The 18671-nt window shown below is 45.1% G+C and overlaps 1 protein-coding gene across 1 annotated transcript in view; it reads right to left on the bottom strand.

The window, feature by feature from the left end:
• Positions 1 to 18671, bottom strand: part of DEK (DEK proto-oncogene) — a 109090-nt gene that overhangs the window by 63409 nt on the left and 27010 nt on the right. Inside the window, exon 8 of the mRNA XM_069218237.1 lies at positions 4093 to 4252. Coding sequence (XP_069074338.1) covers positions 4093 to 4252 — 160 coding nt within the window. The remainder of the gene's footprint in view (positions 1 to 4092; positions 4253 to 18671) is intronic.

The raw sequence follows: 18671 nt of genomic DNA, 5'->3' as shown, positions 1-18671 counted from the left end.
TTTTAATGCTTTTATTGTGTTCAAGGATTGTTCACCTGAGTCAAGGATGACATTTGTTAAATTTCAGGCGTCAGTGATAGAGCCTTATTGTGGTGGAATGGGCAAGAGTTCCTAAAGTAGAAGTGGTGGAGGAAGTGGCTAGTTTGAAAGAACGCCACTTTCCAGATCACATTCCTCCCACTCCCAAAAAAGACTTGCCCACAAAGAAATGTAGAGTATGTGCCCGGAGAGCAATCCGGAGGGAGAGCCAGATGTACTGCCCCGAATGCCCTTTAAAGCCTGGGCTGTGTGTGCCCGGCTGTTTTAGAAGTTACCACACTAGGAAAAAGTTTTGGGAAATACCGTGAGCGTAAACTGCCCTTTTTTATAGTTTCATATGTTCAGTATCACGGTTGGCATTACTGTCATGTATTTAGTTAGAGCTTTTGTGTTTGTAGTTTTGTACTTTAGTTAGTGGTTTCTTTGTTGTTTATAAACAAAAAGTGCTGGCGGTGTGCGTGGGGTGGTGCCTGGCTGGCAGTGCCAGCCAAACGCCAGTCCACACTCATCAGCAGGTGTGATTGCTGTATCAGGCATGTGGGCGTATGAAAGTGATGGCCCCTTGACTGGTGCGGTAAGTCGATGCGAGTGTTGTAATGTGCTGGGCCCGTGGCGCGAATGGTCTTGTGCATGTCGTGTATGAAAGGTGTGTGAATGGACTATAAAGCGGTTGGTGCCTTGCCGTGGCTTTACAGCTCACGAGCTGCGAGTCATTGGTTCAGTTTTTTGGCCTTTCAGTTACCAGTGCATTTCACCTTTGTGAAATCTCTTGTTAATAAAATTTTATCTACTGAATCACTCACCCTCGTGCCAAATCCAACCAGTATGTGTGGTAAAAATTTTAAAAAACGGCTCCGCTGTAATCGGGCGCCGCAGCACAAGTGACTCGCTAGGTGTCTCAGGTGGTACCCCGATGATGAAGCATGCCACCAACTTGGTTGGTGGGTGAGGGGTCTTTCACATAACCTAAGTGTGTTTCTTTTCACAATTTTAGAGTTTGGCACATCAGACGTATGTGGACACATCAAAATGATATATTACAAAACTACCTGTGTTTGGGGGGAGGGGGCACCTATGTTTTTGGTCCTGGGTGCGGCCTTCATCTAGGGAAACCTACCAAACCCAGACATTTTTTAGAAACTAGACACCCCAAGGAGTCCAGGGAGGTGTGGCTTGCATGGATCCCCCAACATTTCCTTACCCTTGACTTCTGCAAACCTCAAAATTTACTTAAAACAAAAAGCATATTTTCCTGACTTTCGTTTGTACGATCACCACTCCAGCACAAAATTCCTACTCCCCAGCGTTCCCCCTCAGTCTCCCAAGTAAAATGACACCTCACTTGTGTGGGTCCCCAAAGCAGAGTCAGCCTGAAGATGTATAAAAGAAGAATATGTGTTTATCAACTCGCTGTGCTATCCCCCCATAATCTCTATAAGTTTGTGGCCTTTTTCTGTTGCAGGCACCTGGCCCACCCACACAAGTGAGGTATCATTTTTATCGGGAGACTTGGGGGAACGCTGGGTGGAAGAAGATTTGTGGATCCTCTTAGATTCCCGAACTTTGTCACCGAAAAGTGAGGAAAACGTGTTTAAGCCAAATTTTGAGGTTTGCAAAGGATTCTGGGTAACAGAACCTGATCAGAGCCCCACAAGTCACCCCATCTTTGATTCCCCTAGGTCTCTAGTTTTCAATGATGCACAGGTTTGGTAAGTTTCCCTAGGTGCCGGCTGAGCTAGAGGCCAAAATCTACAGGTAGGCACTTCGCAAAAAAAACTCTTTTCTGTCAAAAAATGGGATGTGTCCACGTAGTGTTTTGGGGCATTTCCGGTCGCGGGCGCTAGGCCTACCCACACAAGGGAGGTATCATTTTTATTGGGAGACTTGGGGGAACACAGAATAGCAAAATAAGTGTTATTGCCCCTTGTCTTTTTCTACATTTTTTCCTTCCAAATATAAGTGTGTGTAAAAAAAGACGTCTATTTGAGAAATGCCCTGTAATTCACATGCTAGAATGGGCACCCCGGAATTAAGAGATGTGCAAATAACCACTGCTCCTCAACACCTTATCTTGTGCCCATTTTGGAAACACAAAGGTTTTCTTGATAGCTATTTTTCACTCTTTATATTTCAGCAAATAAATTGCTGTATACCCGGTATAGAATGAAAACGCACTGCAGGGTGCAGCTCATTTATTGGCTCTGGGTACCTAGGGTTCTTGATGAACCTACAAGCGCTAAATATCCCCCGCAACCAGAAGAGTCCAGCGGACTTAACAGTATATTGCTTTAAAAAAATCTGACATTGCAGGAAAAAGTTAGAATAAAACGCAGAGAAAAATTGCTGTTTTTTTTCACCTCAATTTCAATATTATTTTTTCCAGTTATTTTCTGTAGGAAACCCTTGTAGGATCTACACAAATTACCCCTTGCTGAATTCAGAATTTTGTCTACTTTTCAGAAATGTAGAGGTTTCTGAGATCCAGCATTGGTTTCACGCCCATTTCTGTCACTGACTGGAAGGAGGCTTAAAGCACACACACAAAAAAAAATAATTCGTAAAAATGGGGTATGTCCCAGTAAAATGCCAAAATTGTTTTATCGGATTCAAGTCTGCCTGTTCCGGAAAGACGGGAAGCTGGTGATTTTAGCACCACATACCCTTTGTTGATGCCATTTTCAGGGAAAAAAAACCCACAAGCCTTCTGCAGCCCCCCCCCCCTTTTTTTTTAAACGAAATTTTCACTGTATTTTGGCTAATTTCTTGGCCTCCTTCAGTGGAGCCCACAAAGTCTAGGTACCTCTAGAATCCCTAGGATGTTGTTGGGGGGGGGGGGGGGGGGGGGGGGGGGGGGGGGGGAGAGCAAATTTGGCGTGGATAGCTTACGTGGACAAAAAGTTATGAGGGCCTAAGCGAGAACTATTCCAAATAGGCAAAAAAAAGGCCCGACACAGGAGGGGGGAAAAGGCCTGGCAGCGAAGGGGCTAAAGCCAGTTGTGAGATTGTTTTCTGTACTCATTACGTTTTTTTTTAAGGCCCACAGCTTCTGCCGTCTCCAACTCTTTCATGCACTGTATTTCATCGTGTGCATGTCAACAAAGAGTGGTCCCAGAAAAAGAGAGGTGGGGGATTGTCAGTTAGGCTTAAGGCCATTAAACCGACTCCATGAGAAATGATTAAGGGCCAGATCGATACCACAGAACGTTCGACCAACAGCATCCATTTCCTGCAACAGAGTCCTTACAACTGAAAAGGTGCAGTCTCAAAGAACGAGGTCTTTGGCTGGCTTGTGATAGCAATGATATGTTTGGCAGCACCTCTCACCAGGTCTTCCTTAAAAGGTGGCGAGATCTTCTAAAGGTGGAGAATCAGGAAGTGTGAGAAAATGGATGGACTGAAGGCAACATTGGTTTTGCATGAAAACTAGGCTGAGAGGCTACCGGAAATACAGAGACGGCCCTATGGTTAGAAGGGTGATCTCAGGCAGAGGATTAGGGTTACTGCTGGTAAGAATTCTCTGGACATTGAATACTGCAAGTCCTACTCAGTCTAGTGTGTATGGTGTTCTTTGTATGCATCTTACACAACCATTTCACAAACAACTGAAAAGACCTGCTGGAAGAATCCCTCAACGTAGAGTGCTTCAAAAAGAAGCATTTTTTAAAGTTTACACATTAAAAAGGTCAAACTCAGTGCTCCACATATAGGTGGTATGCTATTCCTCAAGCATTTCAGGCTACACTAACATATTACTCATAAATAAATATATAAAAATAAATACACATTTTAGAAAAACAGGTGATGACTAGCCAATAGTCTGACAGGTGGATTTACAATACAATAAAATCTGTAAAAATGAATAGATTGATTATTTTTTTAAGAAAAAGTATATGTATAAAAACGTAAGAAAAAAAAAACACACTATAGCAGGGTCTTTTTCTAAGAGTCAATCTGTATACCATAATCCAAAAACGCTCTAAATGTCAGATTACTTAATTTTATAACATCCCAGAAGCCTTGCGTATAAAATAAAGAAAAATTGACAATAGTTACCTTTCTTTGAGTTAGACTGATTCTTTTTAGTTGTACTGCTATCTGCTTTTTTAACGTGAGCAGACTTGACATTTTTTTTGCCTTTTGGAGTAGTTTTGGGAGTACTTTTACGTTTTGGTTTCTCCTTTTCTTTCTCCTTCTTTGCTTTCTTTTTAGGGGGCTAATAAAAATAAATAAAAAAAATTAACAAACTTATTGCTCAAAACAAGGCAAAGGAAACCTACAGTACAAATAGTCCTAATTAAAGTACATTTCTGACAGTTATACAAATACATTTCAGTAGTATTTCAAGGTGGCTTCAAGTACATGAGAACCTGGTTCATAAACAGGGCACATTTACTTTAACATTTATCATTTGACAACAGGCCCCAACTATACCTCTAAACTGGCCTGCAATAAAGATTGCAAAGTTGCTGGAAGGGAAGAAGCCAACGTAAACAGACAAAACATGCAAAATTGCATACCACATATCCAGTTGTCTCCAGGACTTCCATTTTTTGTATTTTAGGCATTCATAACACTGTACTACCATTTAGCCTCTTGTAAAATTTTGATTCATGTAAACTGTGGAAGTAACTGGCAAGGCTGAAAATCTGACCGCATCCCTTCTTGCGAGGAACTCCTATTTAAAGTCTCAATTGCTAAGACAACACAGGAGACTAAACCATTGCAATACAACTTTAGATTACTTTTAATACTGCAGACAGGTTACTTACAATATACACCCACATTTATAACTTAATGCCATTCCAACAAATTTGAGGAGAGCATCACACCTACCTTTCTTCAAATAGCCAACCTCCCGTTCAGCACAGCAGAAGTACCATTATCTTGGAAACATGCCAAGGCTATCCCTCTTCTGAGAAAGCACTCATTAGATGCCACTCACCCAGAAAACGATAACCCCCATTTCCCTTATGCCAGGTCTATGCTTGGTTGTGGATAAGCATGTTAATCTACTAACCAACTTTTTAAAACAAAACCAAATTCTAGACAATTCCCAAAATGGTTTTAGGCCATCACACAGCACTAAACAACTCTTAACAGCCACTGAAACTCTTTGCAGCACCGCAGATGTTAGCAAATCCCAGGCTCTGATACCCCTAGATTTAAAAGTGCGGTTTTAGACACGGTCATACAATTTTACTTCTACACCCTGTAGAAGCTGGCTCTTCAGAGTGGACTTAAAAAAAATAAGATTAGGTGTACTTTGTAATTCCTCTAGGGTTTGCTTGGACTCTTTACAGAGGAAGGAGACACCCCAAATGCACTCCTTTGTTGTAGATTGGGCAAGCAGTTAGACAGAGGGTAGTGCTTAGCATGTATTGCTAAAACAAAGGCCGTAAGTAAGACAATAAATGGGGAAATCAGACACCAATTTATAAAAATCACACTTACATAAATGTTGATATCAAGATCGGAATCAGGTGTAGTACTTCTGAGTTTACAGTTTTCAAAAGTGGACATCAATTTTTGGGAGCGGTAATGTGATCCCATGAAAAAACAAAAAAAAAAAAAAACACATACTGCATACGGGACAAGCAACTTACAGGACCCATCATTTGGAGTTAAGGTAGGCAAGGTCCAAGGAGGTACTGGGACATCCGGGTGCAGAGGTGCTTTTCAGTGTTGGGTGCTCTTTTCAGAACTGTGCTTACTTTGAGAGTATGGGGCAAGGTCACAGGCCACACCAGTAGTTTATCAATAGGGGCGCTGGAGCATCCAGGTGCAGAGGTGTTACTGTGTCAGGTGTCCCATTCACTTCAATGGAGATAGATTAGATCAGAAAGGCTGCAAAAGCAGGGACTAGGCAGCCGGTCCAGTGGAACCCACTGGGTGGCTCGACCCTTGAGATTCTCAGGCAAGTAGGGACCATGCTGGCCCACTTTCTCGGGCTGTGGAGCTCGTGTGCAGTGGTGTCTTTTGGAGTCAGTTTCTGGTGATACTCGTGGTTGAAAGGGCGGGCAGAAAGAGGCTGCAGACTGCATTGGGAAGCCCAATGTTGGAAAACCAAAGGTGAGCTTTGGCTCTTGAGGGCCTGGGGACTACACTGGCACAGTTGGCCCACTTCAACTTGGGCTAGGCCAAATTGGCCAAATCCGCATACCAAGGGCAGTGGGCCTCTTAGAAGCTCCCATGCATTGGAATGCAGATCATCCTGTTGGGAGGGGTGTGTTAACACCCCTGCCAGAGCAGCCTTTGTTCCCGACGACCCAAGCACAAAGGCTCTCACCATGCAACTGCTCCAGTACCCTAGGTACTGGTGCACGCCGACACCTGGCAGACCTCGAGTTTCCAAATTTTGTGGAAGACGGGTCGGTCCTCCTTGAGCTCTGCTTTCCCTGGGTGTCTGCTGTGTCGGGGGTCCCAGTGGTCAGCGGACTGGACCTCAGGGTTGGTGCCTGTAGGGAAGTGGCTCCTCCACTTCAAGGAAGATGCTTGGCTAGTTTACGAAGTGCTGGCAGCCCTCTGGTGCTTTTGAGAGATGCACAGCTGCAGAACGAGTGTGGTCCGGGCAGTCATTGGGACAGCAGCAGGTAGACCAGGTTTGGTGCCAAAAGTCCAGGCTCGTCATCTGTTCCCACGTTGGTTGGCTCTTTAGTCAATCGAATCCATTCTTCTGGTGTCAGCTGGCCACCCAAATACTCAGTTTAGGGTAGGGTGGAGTAGTAGCCAATCTGCTATTTACCCTTGTGTGACTACACCCCCTAAGTGACCACTTATTGGGGGAGGGGGTGGGGCTATACCCGGTCCCAGAATTCCTAGTTAGACCATAAACCAGATGGTGGAACCCTTCCTTCGTGGATCACATCAGGCTGCCCACTCGAAGGGTGTGTCCAGCCTGGTAGGGCAACACCTACCTGCATAACTAATGTCCCACCTGCCTTGGTGCCAAATGGGCCTCAGGGGAGTGGCAGCTGCTAGGCCTGGGAAAGCCTGGGTCCCATATCAAAGGTAGTAGGGATTTTTTAAGTTCCTGGCCTTGGTGTGCAGATTCACTAGCCATCCTGCAGGAGGTGGTAACATCTCCCTTCAGGGTAGGCAGTTTTTCTGGCCTCTCAAGCACAGGCTCTCACCTCACGGTGGTCAGGAACATGTCTACGGTGGGAGGCTGGGCGATACCAGTCAGCACACTAAAGGACTAGTAGGTTTCAGGGGGCACCTCTGGGTGCATGTCATAGTAAATCTTAAACTCGCATCAGTCTGGTATCATGAAGACAAATTGCATGATGCCTAGCACCATAGATTTCAGTGAAACCATCACGTAGCTGAGTAACTCGTAATGGCGAGTGCCCAGTGCATACCTTACGATGGCTTCCCTGTTCATTTGCAATATGTAGCAATTAAACTGAACATTACAGGGGCATATCGGCTCATGTAGACGTGCCCTCAGGTATAAAGCACCCTGCCTAAAGGCTCTTAAGACCTGCCGTACGGGTGAGTTACATATAATACGTGCAGTGACCACGTGTTTTCATTCATAGCTTGCACCATGACAGGCAGACTGAAATGGCAGGAAGTGTGCAATTTGTATGTGCAGTCCCTAAGGGTGGCACAATTCATGCTGTTGACCATGCGTCCCTCTGTAGTACCCATGTCCCAGGTACCATTTATTAGAGACTTACAGGGGTGCTAAAGTCCTGTCAATTGTTTCACAACTGACCTGGTTGTTTTTAGAGGAAAGCACACTGGAACCTAATTAGCAGGTTCCAGTGTACATCTATTTAAAAAAAAAAATTAAAAAAAAAATAGACCAGCATCTAGAGGTTCAAATGGGGTAAAAAGTAGGGGTGTGATAGCTGCACAAAAAAAAAAAAAAAAACACACACACGTCCAGTTTCCTACAATGGGTCTTTACAGGACTGTAAAGAGTGAGGGGCTATACTGTAATACCAAAAACAAATATATTGGTACACTGCACCCTAACAGAATGCATACATTATTTTGATTAATCAAAATCTAGCACTATTAGAACTTCTGACAGCAAGACCTCTTGAGGTGCTAAATCATTCTTTTATGCTAGTCATCTGAACAGTACTATGGGGCGGGGTGTGTGTTTTTTTTTTTTTTTTTTACATATACACACAAAATCCTCCTCCACCGTCTTCTAGCTGGTTATCTTTGGTGCAAGATGGGTCATCTGAGAGTGGTAGGAAAGAAATCCTTGAGGTGGTAATCAATTATTAATTTGCCGATTAAGGGGCTGTCATTCACAAAGACCTTTCAGTCAGATGAGGTTTGCCTTCACAATGAGGATTTTCCAGGTTGTGTAGGATGACTGATGTTATGGGTGCGGGAGGCAGTTCAGTCAGGCCATCAAGAGCTAGATTCTTTTTTTTAAACTAAGGATTTTTTTTTTCTGTGAAGTGGCTGCAGGTGCTTTAGGTTGCAAGTCCAGCTCTGGACAGCTCATATTGCCTTTGAGTACTAAATAAGTGGTGTGCTTGGTGGAGCAATTCACAGACTCATCCACCAGACTAGGGGGAAATCCCTCAGGAATGGATTTCTTTTTCTCCAGCAACCATAGCAACCTCCTCTCGCCATACTTCAGAGCATTGGAAGGAAAGGCATTAAAAATGTTGGTGTGAAGCCTTATCCACAGGATAAAGGCAATAAACACATTGCTCATTTGATTCATAAGTACAGATCTTTCTTTCCAAAGAAATCTGAAAAGGCTTTTCAGTCAATCATGGCAGAAAATTGAGGTAACAAAAAAATATCTATATATATATCTATATCTATCAAGAATATAATGCAGTACTATGGAGGCTTATGATAGGCTAGGTCAATTCCACAGTAGATGGGGAAAGGAACATAACAGTGTCACTAGGAGGTTAGCGTAGGAAGCTGGCCTGATGTATGGTGAGCCCCTATGATGTTATCACCTTATACCAGGTCCCGGGATCCGATATTAGTAAAGTGTAGGCAGTGTCTAGGAAGCCAGGACTCTCTAGAGGTAGCTGTGGATGATCATCCAAGACTCATCTAGGAGACATGCAAAGCTTATGCAATACCACTACAGTCACACGGCAACTCATCACACATGAAAGAAACACAATGTTAGAAAAATAAAAGGTACTTTATAATAGTAACACAACATTAGAATACTTATAGGCAGTTTCACCTAACTGGAGGTAAGTACACACTATTTACATACACATTAGCAAACAGTAGATAGCATACAACAAGCATTAGCAATACTTAGCAAAAATAGCAAGGGCCCTATGGGAGGGTGAAACCCTATACTAACAGTGGAATGAAAGATGTAGAGGCACAGGCAGAAGGCATAGTAAGTCGCAGTGAGGCCCATTCAGCACACGTTGCTGGAGCAGCAGAGTAAACTGCTTTGCAGGAAGAAGGGCTGGGGCTACACTGAGCTAGACTATCCCTATCAGGAGGGGTCTGTGACGTCACCTGCCTGACCTGGCCACTCAGATGCTGCCAGGGACCTCTGCCCACCTTGGATTTAAGCTGGCAGAATCAAGTGGCCACCTGGAAGAGCTCTGGGTACCACTCCTGGGGTGGCGATGGACAGGGGGAGTGGTCACTCTCCTTTGTCCAGTTTTGCGTCAGAGCAGGGACCGGGGGTAACCATCCCAAGCCATGTAACACCTATTGCCTAGAGGTGGTGTTACTTCCCTCTCCCACAGGAAAGATTTTGTTCTGCCTTCCCCAGAAGACTGGTAGGAGCAATACTGGGGTCCTCTAAGGAGACCAAGAGTGCATGGAATCATACAACCAATACAAGCAACAGTATTGAGGTAGGATTCCGACATGTTTGATATCAAACAAGCCTAGGTTTGGAGTTACCATTGTGAAGCTGGACACAGTGAGTGACCAGTGTCCAGTACACAGCTAAAATAGCTTCACCGCACTTATGAAGTCCAGTGTAATGGGACTTGTTTGTAGTGGGCACCTGTGCTCATGCAGGGGTGCCCTCACATACAGGGACCTGCACTCTGCCCTCTGGGCTAGGAAGGCCTACCTTAAGGGTGACTTACAGTGACCTGTAGTGAAAGGGTGCCTTTTCACGCAAGCTGCAATGGCAGGCCTGCAGACATTTTGGATGGGCTCCCATGGATGGTACAATACATGCTGCAGCCCATGGGGGAACTCCTGGTGCCCCAGTGCCCTTGGTCCCATAAACTAGGGACATGTAAGAGGGCACCAGTATGCCAATTGTGGGTGATCACAATTTTACTGCTTTCTCCTGCTACCAGATATTCCAAGCCAGACAATGAACAATTGAAGCTATCAAAAGATAGCAACGCAAGAGAACTGCAGTTACAGGTAAATACTTTCTTCAGCACCAGACCCTTTAAGGATGTGTGAATCTAGAGTAGTTGGCAGTATAACAAACATCCAATAGAGTTAAGCAGGATAACATTTATTGAAATGAAATATAGGGCATGCCAATACTCATATACAATGCATTTGCAACAAAGGACTACTTCTATCCAACAAGATTATATATAAGTATCAGTATCTACACCTATCAACACTCACATCTACCAACACATCTAGATATACATCTATCTATACATCTCTAGATCTAGAAAGTCACTTACCCAGTAGACATCTGTTTGTGACATGTAGTCCTGCAGATTCACATGCTTTGCATAAGTCTGCATGTCATGTGAATCTGCAGCACTACATGCCACAAACATGTCTATTGGGCAAGTGACATTTTCCGTTCAATGGCACATGTAGCTGCAGATACACATGCTTTGCATAGACTGAAAAGCAGTTCCCTCCTAAACAAAGCAGTGGCTAGCCTGTAGGAGTTGGAGTAGCTTGAAATAGTGTTTTAAGCACTGATTGACCAACGTTTGCCTGTTGGCAACAACACATCCACACAGTAGTGTTTAGTAAAAGTGTGTGGTGTGGACCATGAGACTGCTTTGCATATGTCTGCCATTTGTATATTTCCTAAGAATGCAATTGAAGCTCCTTTCTTTCTAGTAGGATGTGCTTTAGGAGTTACTAATAACGGTCTTTTAGCTTTAAGATAACAAGATAGAAAAATGTTTATTATCCATCTAGCTAATCCTGGTTTTAAAATAGGATTGCCCTTATGAGGTTACTGGAAAGGTACAAAAAGTTGCTTAGATTTTCTGAAAACTTTTGTTCTATGCAATACATGAGCTCTTCTGACATCAAGAGTGTCAAGAGCTTTTTGGGCAACTAAATCTGGCTGTGGAAAGAAGACTGGCAATTCACTGAATTTTGGATTTGTCCTAACTGTTTTAGTCTTGTAAATTTAGAAGAAAGGTTCTTCTAAAGTTAATGCTTGGATTTCACTAACTCTCCTTAAGGAAATAATTGCTACTAGAAAACCAACCTTCCATTAGAGAAGCTGGAGAGCGCAAGAATGCATGGGTTCAAAAGGTGGACCCATTAGTCTTGTGAGCACGATGTTAAGATTCCAGGCAGGAGATGGTGGAATAACTCTTGAGACTTTCCATACAAGCTTAAACGACAGGTATTCTAAACAGAGAAGTATGTTTGTTTTGGAGGTAAGCTGATATTGCTGTTAGATTAATTTTAAATAGATGACTGAGCTAGATTTGCTTTTTATAAGTGAAGCAAATAAACAACATCCTGTACTGATGCTTTCAATGTTTTTCGGTTGACAGTAGTATACAAAATGTTCCCATTTAGCTGCATAGCGCTGTCTAGTTGTAGGTGTGCGTGCTTCTTTTAGAATGTCCATACAATCTTATGGAAGCTGTAGATATCCAAATTCTATGACCTCAGGATCCAAATCGGCAGGTTGAGCACACTGGGATTGGGATGTCTAATTTGACCTTTGTTCTGAGTCAATAGGTCTGATGTGTTTGGAAGCTTGTGATGTGGCACTACAGACAGATCCAACAGTGTTGTGCACCAGGGTTGCCATGCCAACGTAGGAGCTATGAGTATCTTATTGAGGGTGGCCTGACAGATCTTGTTTACCAGAAATGGTATGGGGGTGGGGATGGTGGTGGGGTTTTTTGAAGAAGTGAAGCATAAGCAAATATCCCTGACCAATTGATCCATAGAGCATTGCCCTTGGATCGAGGGTGTGGGGACATTGATGCGAAGTTTGGGCATGTTGCGTTTCCGCTTGTTGCGAAAAGGTCTGTCTAGTGTTCCCCACATGTGAAAGTACTGTTGAATTACTGGAGGGTGAATCTCCCATTCGTATATTTGTTGCTGCATCCTGCTCAACAGGCCCCCTAGTAGGTTGTGTATCCCTAGGACATACTCTATTAGTAGTTGAATGAAACTGAATTGCCCATTTCCAAACTGTCTGTGCTAGAAGGGACAATTGGGATAAGTGAGTCCCATTCTCCCTGTACAGTAGGATTGTGGAGATCGGCTCCCCAACCGGTCATTGATGCAGGTGTGTTAATTATGGTCTGTGGCACAGGGTCCTGACATGACCGCTGTAAGGAAATGCCTCCTTGGCATGTTTACCCCCTGACTTTTTGCCTTTGCTGATGCCAAGTTATGATTTGAAAGTGTGCTGAGGCCTGCCACCAGTGTTCTTTCCCCTAAACTGTACCTTTGTTTCCACAATTGGCACACCCTGGCATCCAGGTAAGTCCCTTGTAACTGGTACCCCTGGTACCAAGGGCCCCGATGTCAGGGAAGGTCTCTAAGGGCTGCAGCATATCTTATGCCACCCTGGGCACCACTCACTCAGCACATGCACACTGCTTGCCAGCTTGTGTGTGTTGGTGGGGAGAAAATGACTAAGTCGACATGCCCCTCCCCTCAGGGTGCCATGCCAACCTCACACTGCCTGTGGCATAGGTAAGTCAACCCTCTAGCAGGCCTTGCAGCCCTAAGGTAGGCACAGGTGAGGGCATAAGTGCATGAGCACTATGCCCCTACAGTGTCTAAGCAAAATCTTAGACATTGTAAGTGCAGGGTAGGCATAAGAGTATATGGTCTGGGAGTCTGTCAAAAACGAACTCCACAGCTCCATAATGGCTACACTGAATACTGGGAAGTTTGGTATCAAACATCTCAGAATAATAAGCCCACACGGATTCCAGTGTTGGATTTATTAAAAAAAATGCACACAGGGGGCATCTTAGAGATGCCCCCTGTATTTTACCCAATTGTTCAGTGCAGGACTGACTGGTCTGTGCCAGCCTGCTGCTGAGAGACGGGTTTCTGACCCCATGTGGTGAGGGCCTTTGTGCTCCGAGGACAGAAACAAAAGCCTGCTCTGGGTGGAGGTGCTTCACACCTCCCCCCCCCCCCGCAGGAATTGTAACACCTAGCAGTGAGCCTCAAAGGCTCAGGCTTCGTGTTACAATGCCAGAGGGCACTCCAGCTAGTGGAGAAATGCCCGCCCCCTGGACACAGCCCCCACTTTTGGCGGCAAGTCCAGGGGAGATAATGAGAAAAACAAGGAGTCACCACCCACCAGTCAGGACAGCCCCTAAGGTACCCTGAGCTGAGGTGACACCTGCCTTTAGAAATCCTCCATCTTGATTTTGGAGGATTCCCCCAATAGGAATAGGGATGTGTATCTCTCCCCTCAGGGAGGAGGCACAAAGAGGGTGTAGTTACCCTCAAGGACAGTAGCCACTGGCTACTGCCCTCCCAGACCTAAACACACCCCTAAATTCAGTATTTAGGGGCTCCCCAGAAACTAGATTCCTGCAACCTGAAGACTAAGGACTGCGGACCTGAAAGCCCTGCAGAGAAGACTGAGACACCAACTGCTTTGGTCCCAGCCCTACCGGCCTGTCTCCCCACTTCAAAAAAAACTGCAACAGCGACGCGTTCCACAGGGTCCAGCGACCTCTGAAGCCTCCGAGGACTACCCTGCATCTAAAAGGACCAAGAACTCATGAGGACAGCGGATCTGCGCCAAAGAAGAAACAACTTTGCAAGAAAAACAACTTTTAAAGGACTGCACATTTCCCACCGGAAGCATGAGACTTTCCACTCTGCACCAGACGCCCCCAGCTCGACCTGCGGAGAAACAACACTACAGGGAGGACTCCCCGGCAACTGCGACCCTGTGAGTAGCCAGAGTTGACCTCCCTGATTTCCTCCCCCCCCCCACCCCCAGCGACGCCTGCAGAGGGAATCCAGAGCCTCCCCCTTACGGTGACTGCCTGCTTCTAAGAACCCCGACGCCTGGTAAAGACACTGCACCCGCAGCCCCCAGGACCTGAAGGATCCGACCTCCGGTGCAAAAGCGACCCCCAGGTGGCCCTCTCCCTTGCCCAGGTGGTGGCTACCCAGGGGAGCCCTCCCCCCCTTGCCTGCCTGCTTCACTAAAGAGACCCCCGGGTCTCCCATTGAACTCCATTGCAAACCCGACACCTGTTTGGACTCTGCACCCGGCCTCCCCCGTGCCACTGAGGGTGTACTTTTTGTGCTGACTTGTGTCCCTCCCCCCTCCCCGTGGTTCTTAAAATAAACTAAGAAAAGATTTTTCTATATAAAAACCTATTGGCCTGGAATTGTCTGAGTGTGTGTTCCTCATGTACTGCCTGTGTGTGTACAACAAATGCTTAACACTACCTTCTGATAAGCTTACTGCTCGACCACACTACCACAAAATAGAGCATTAGAATTCTCTTTTTGCCACTATCTTACCTCTAAGAGGAGCCCTTGGACTCTGTATGTACTATTTCAAAGTAAGAAATAGGGTGCACAGAGTCAACTTCTTACAACCGCACTTTTGATAATTTGGTGCGATTCCACCATTGCAGAGCTGTGGAGATCGTGAAGTGGACCCTGTGCCCAAGACCATTGTTGATTGCGGACCATTGTTGACCAAAGAGACTGTTGTAGGGGTCTCATGTTTAGACGTGCATTGGGTACTATTGCTATGCGCGATATCATTACCAGGAGTTTCATAATAAACCTTACTGTTTTAGTTTGATTGTGTTGTAGCCAAGATATGAGATTGTGAAACGCTTACATTCTCTGCGGGTTTGGGTAAGCTAATGCTGACTGGGTGTTCAGAATGGCTCCCAGATATGGTTGTATTTGCGTTGCTTGAAGGTGAGGTTTCTGGTAATGGATTGTGAACCCTATACTGTGTAGGGTATAGATTGGGTAGTGTGTGTTGATAGGTTTGAATGGTGCTGGCTTTTATGTGCCAGTCGTCCAGATAAGGAGACATGTTGTCTTGAGGTATGCTGTAACCACTGCTAAGCATTTGGTAAATAACCTTGGTGCTGTTGTCACTCCAAAAGGGAAGCACTTTGAATTGGTAGTGCTTGCCTGCTATCACAAACCTTAAGTATTTACGATGTGCTGATGTATGGGAATATGGAAGTAAGCATCTTTTAGATCTAATGCAGTCATGTAGTCTTGCTTTTGTAGTAAGGGAATGACATTCTGAAGCGAGACCATGTGGAAATGCTCTGAGTGTATGTATTGATTGAGGGGTCTGAGATTGAGGATTGGTCTGAGAGTGCCATCCTTTTTTGGTATGAGGAAGTATAGAGAATATACTCCTGTCCCTTGTTGAGTTATAGGTACTCTATCAATTTCACCTTTGAGTACAGGTGATTGTACCTCTTGTTTTAGCAAAAAAAGGTGTTCTGGAGAAAGCCTGTGCGAGTGAGGGCGGAATATTTGGCGAAATGAAGGAGTTCTGGGCAATAACCATTGTGGATAATTGACATTACCCATTGATCTGATGTAATGTTGTGCCACTGATGACAAATATTGCAGCCTTCTTCCCACAGATGTGTACTGTGTGAGGATGCTGAGAAAGTCACTGTTTTGACGAAATGGAGGTACCTCTTGTGGCAGTGGATTCCCCCACCTCTAAAGTTATTTCCTGTATAGGAACCTTTGAAAGACCCTCTAGAGCAATATTATTGTCCCTGCTTTTGTTGTGATGTAGAGGGTTGAAAACCACCTCTGAAGTGGTGCCTGTGAAAAGTACCCCTAACAGGTGCTGCGTAAAGGGAACCCAGCACCTTAGCTGTGTCAGTCCTTTTTTTAAAGTTTTCTATGGTGGCATCCACCTCTGGTCCAAATAACTGCTGTTTGTTAAAGGGCATATTAAGGACTGCTTGCTGTATTTCAGGTTTGAAGCCTGAAGATCGACAGCATGCCTCCTGATTATTAAGTTAGCGTTTATCGTCCTAGCTGCAGTGTCTGCTGCATCTAGGGCGGGTCTAATATGGTTGTTGGATAGCCTGTCCTTCTGCAACTACATGCTGTGCCCTTTTTTGGTGTTCCGGTGGGAGATATTGCAGGAACCCCTGCATCTCGCCCCAATGGGCCCTATCGTACCTAGCTAAAAGAGCCTGGGAGGTGGCTACTCTCCAACAATTTGCAGCTTTAGTTGCCACTCTCTTGCCTGCAGTTTTCCTTATTGGGGGTGTGGGAAGATCCCTGGTGGCCTGACCATTTGCCCTCTTTCTTGCCGCACTCAATAGAATCAGGTGATGAAGTGGATCAGATGGTGCAGCTTTGTATTTTTTGTCCACCCTTGGTGTCAGTACCCAAGCCTTTACTCGCTCTTTAAAAACATCAGCATTCTCAAGGATGCCTTGAAGCATTGGTAGGCATTGGTACTGTGTGTAGAGGATAGCGTGTTAAATAAAATTTAAAAAATCCTCTATGGGACCAGAGTGCAGCTGCACATTGTGGTATGCAGCTGCTCTAGCAATTACCTGATTATAGGCCGTGGTGTCTTCAGGTGGAGATGGCCTACTGGGATATACATCAGGATCGTTAGATGGGATAGGGTCTGGGTCATAAAAATCCCATGGATTTACACCAAGTATTGTCACCCAGGTCATCCCCATGTGAGAAACACAGGATTATGGCGAAAAATGTGTATGTGATGGTGAAGTGGGAAGTAAAGGAGAATGTACTGCCTTTGTTTCTCCTGGTGTTTGAAGATTTTGGCAGGTGAAAGCCCAGCTTCCAAAGTCTCTTGGGAAGAGACTCATTTTAGTTAAAGGAGGAGAGGCAATAATCTTTCCAGTATCCTTATGGATTTGAATTTTTTTGCTGTGTATGGTCCATCACCTTAAGTATGGGCCTAATGTCTGTGGATTCTTCTACAGATGGAACATTTCTCTCCCAGTTTTGTACCCTGAAAGCTTGGAGATACTGTTTTAATCAAGCTGAGAAAGTAGACTTTGAACCAGATGGAACATTTTCAGCTCCAAAGAGAATGTTGGGCGTTTCGGCTCCGAGGTGGAAGACGAATGCTTCGGTCCAGCAGTGGCAGCCTCTACTTTGAGTCGATCCTGAAATAGGTATAGCAGTCTGCTCAGTCGACATCAAATGCATTTTGGTATTTTTCAACACCAAACCCGAGGGTCGATCATCGAGATGTAACTTTTGAGTCGGACCATGGCCGACAAGCAGTGGTGGACCCTTTGTGATGACATTTTTGGGTGGTCTTTGGTGATAGGAAGGGGCTGTCGTACTCACGTACTGCGCCCCAGGAATCACTTGGCTAATCCCAGCGGTGTTCCAGTCGGAATCAGCCTGCAATGGAAACTGCAGTCTGCGCTTGTTCCTCACCAAAAATGTCAGGCGTTTCCTCGGTCGACTTGGAGGTCATCTCTAGCCGACACACTCTCCAATCCCGCAGTGTCTTCTTGGAGCGGCAGGATCAGTACATCTCACAAGTTTCTTTGTGATCGGGAGAGAGGCAGAGGTTGCACACCGAATGTTGGTTGGGGTAGGTGAACTTGCCGTGGCTCCAAGGGCAGAACTGAAACAGAGTCCGATCCGTAGGCCTGTGACGCAGTAGGTTTGAGAAGGGCACGGTCACCCAAAAGGTCATTTAGTCGATCCCAATGATACAATCAGATGGAGTGTCGTGAGAAAGCTTGTTCAAAAACGATAGCCGTTTAAAGGAGATAGAGAAGTTCAGATAGTACCGAACTGAGATATACCAGAGTGAGAAGGAACATGCCTGAACCAGACAGTGAAAAGAAAAAAAAAAAAGAAGGACTCTATGCCCATGTACACTATCACCGAAAGTCACTCGATCTTGTGACTCGAAAAACCTTCTTTGGAACAAAAAAAAAAAAAAAAAAAAAAAAACACGTAACACTCCAAGTGCAACACTAGATGGCGGACCTATGCAAAGCATGTGTATCTGCAGCTACACATGCCATTGAACATATCTTCAGAACCACAGCTGAGATGCAGTTCACTCAAGCAAATCAGTCAGTGAACTTTCCGCTAAGCAGTCAACTTAATATTGTCAATCATGTTAAAGTAATGAGCACCAATGTATTACTGTCTTCTTCCACCTGAAGGAATCCATGCTCAGTCTCAGTTGTGTAGGACTGCTCGGCCCACTGACGAGTCAGCTGCTGTATTGAAGTCCACTCTTTGGGAGTGTCACCCTTGAACATCTGCCACACAGCTGCACGTCCTCTCTTTTTGCTGTCAAGAGGAGTGCCGTATAGCATAAAAGATATTTCACTTAAGACCTGTAGTGTGGTTCAAAGAGCAGTAACATAAGCGGACTGAGAACTGTATTCTATTCCCATGGTACCAGAGGGTCAAATTTGTTGTGGATACTGAGCTGCAGGTGCGGAACGAGGGAGAGAACTGTGGCTCTGGTCCAGTTA

This window comes from Pleurodeles waltl, chromosome 2_1 (assembly GCF_031143425.1).
Source record: "Pleurodeles waltl isolate 20211129_DDA chromosome 2_1, aPleWal1.hap1.20221129, whole genome shotgun sequence".
In the NCBI taxonomy this organism is placed as follows: Eukaryota; Metazoa; Chordata; class Amphibia; order Caudata; family Salamandridae; genus Pleurodeles; species Pleurodeles waltl.
Note: the sequence above shows the minus strand (reverse complement) of the source record. Positions and strands in the feature narration are given on the sequence as shown.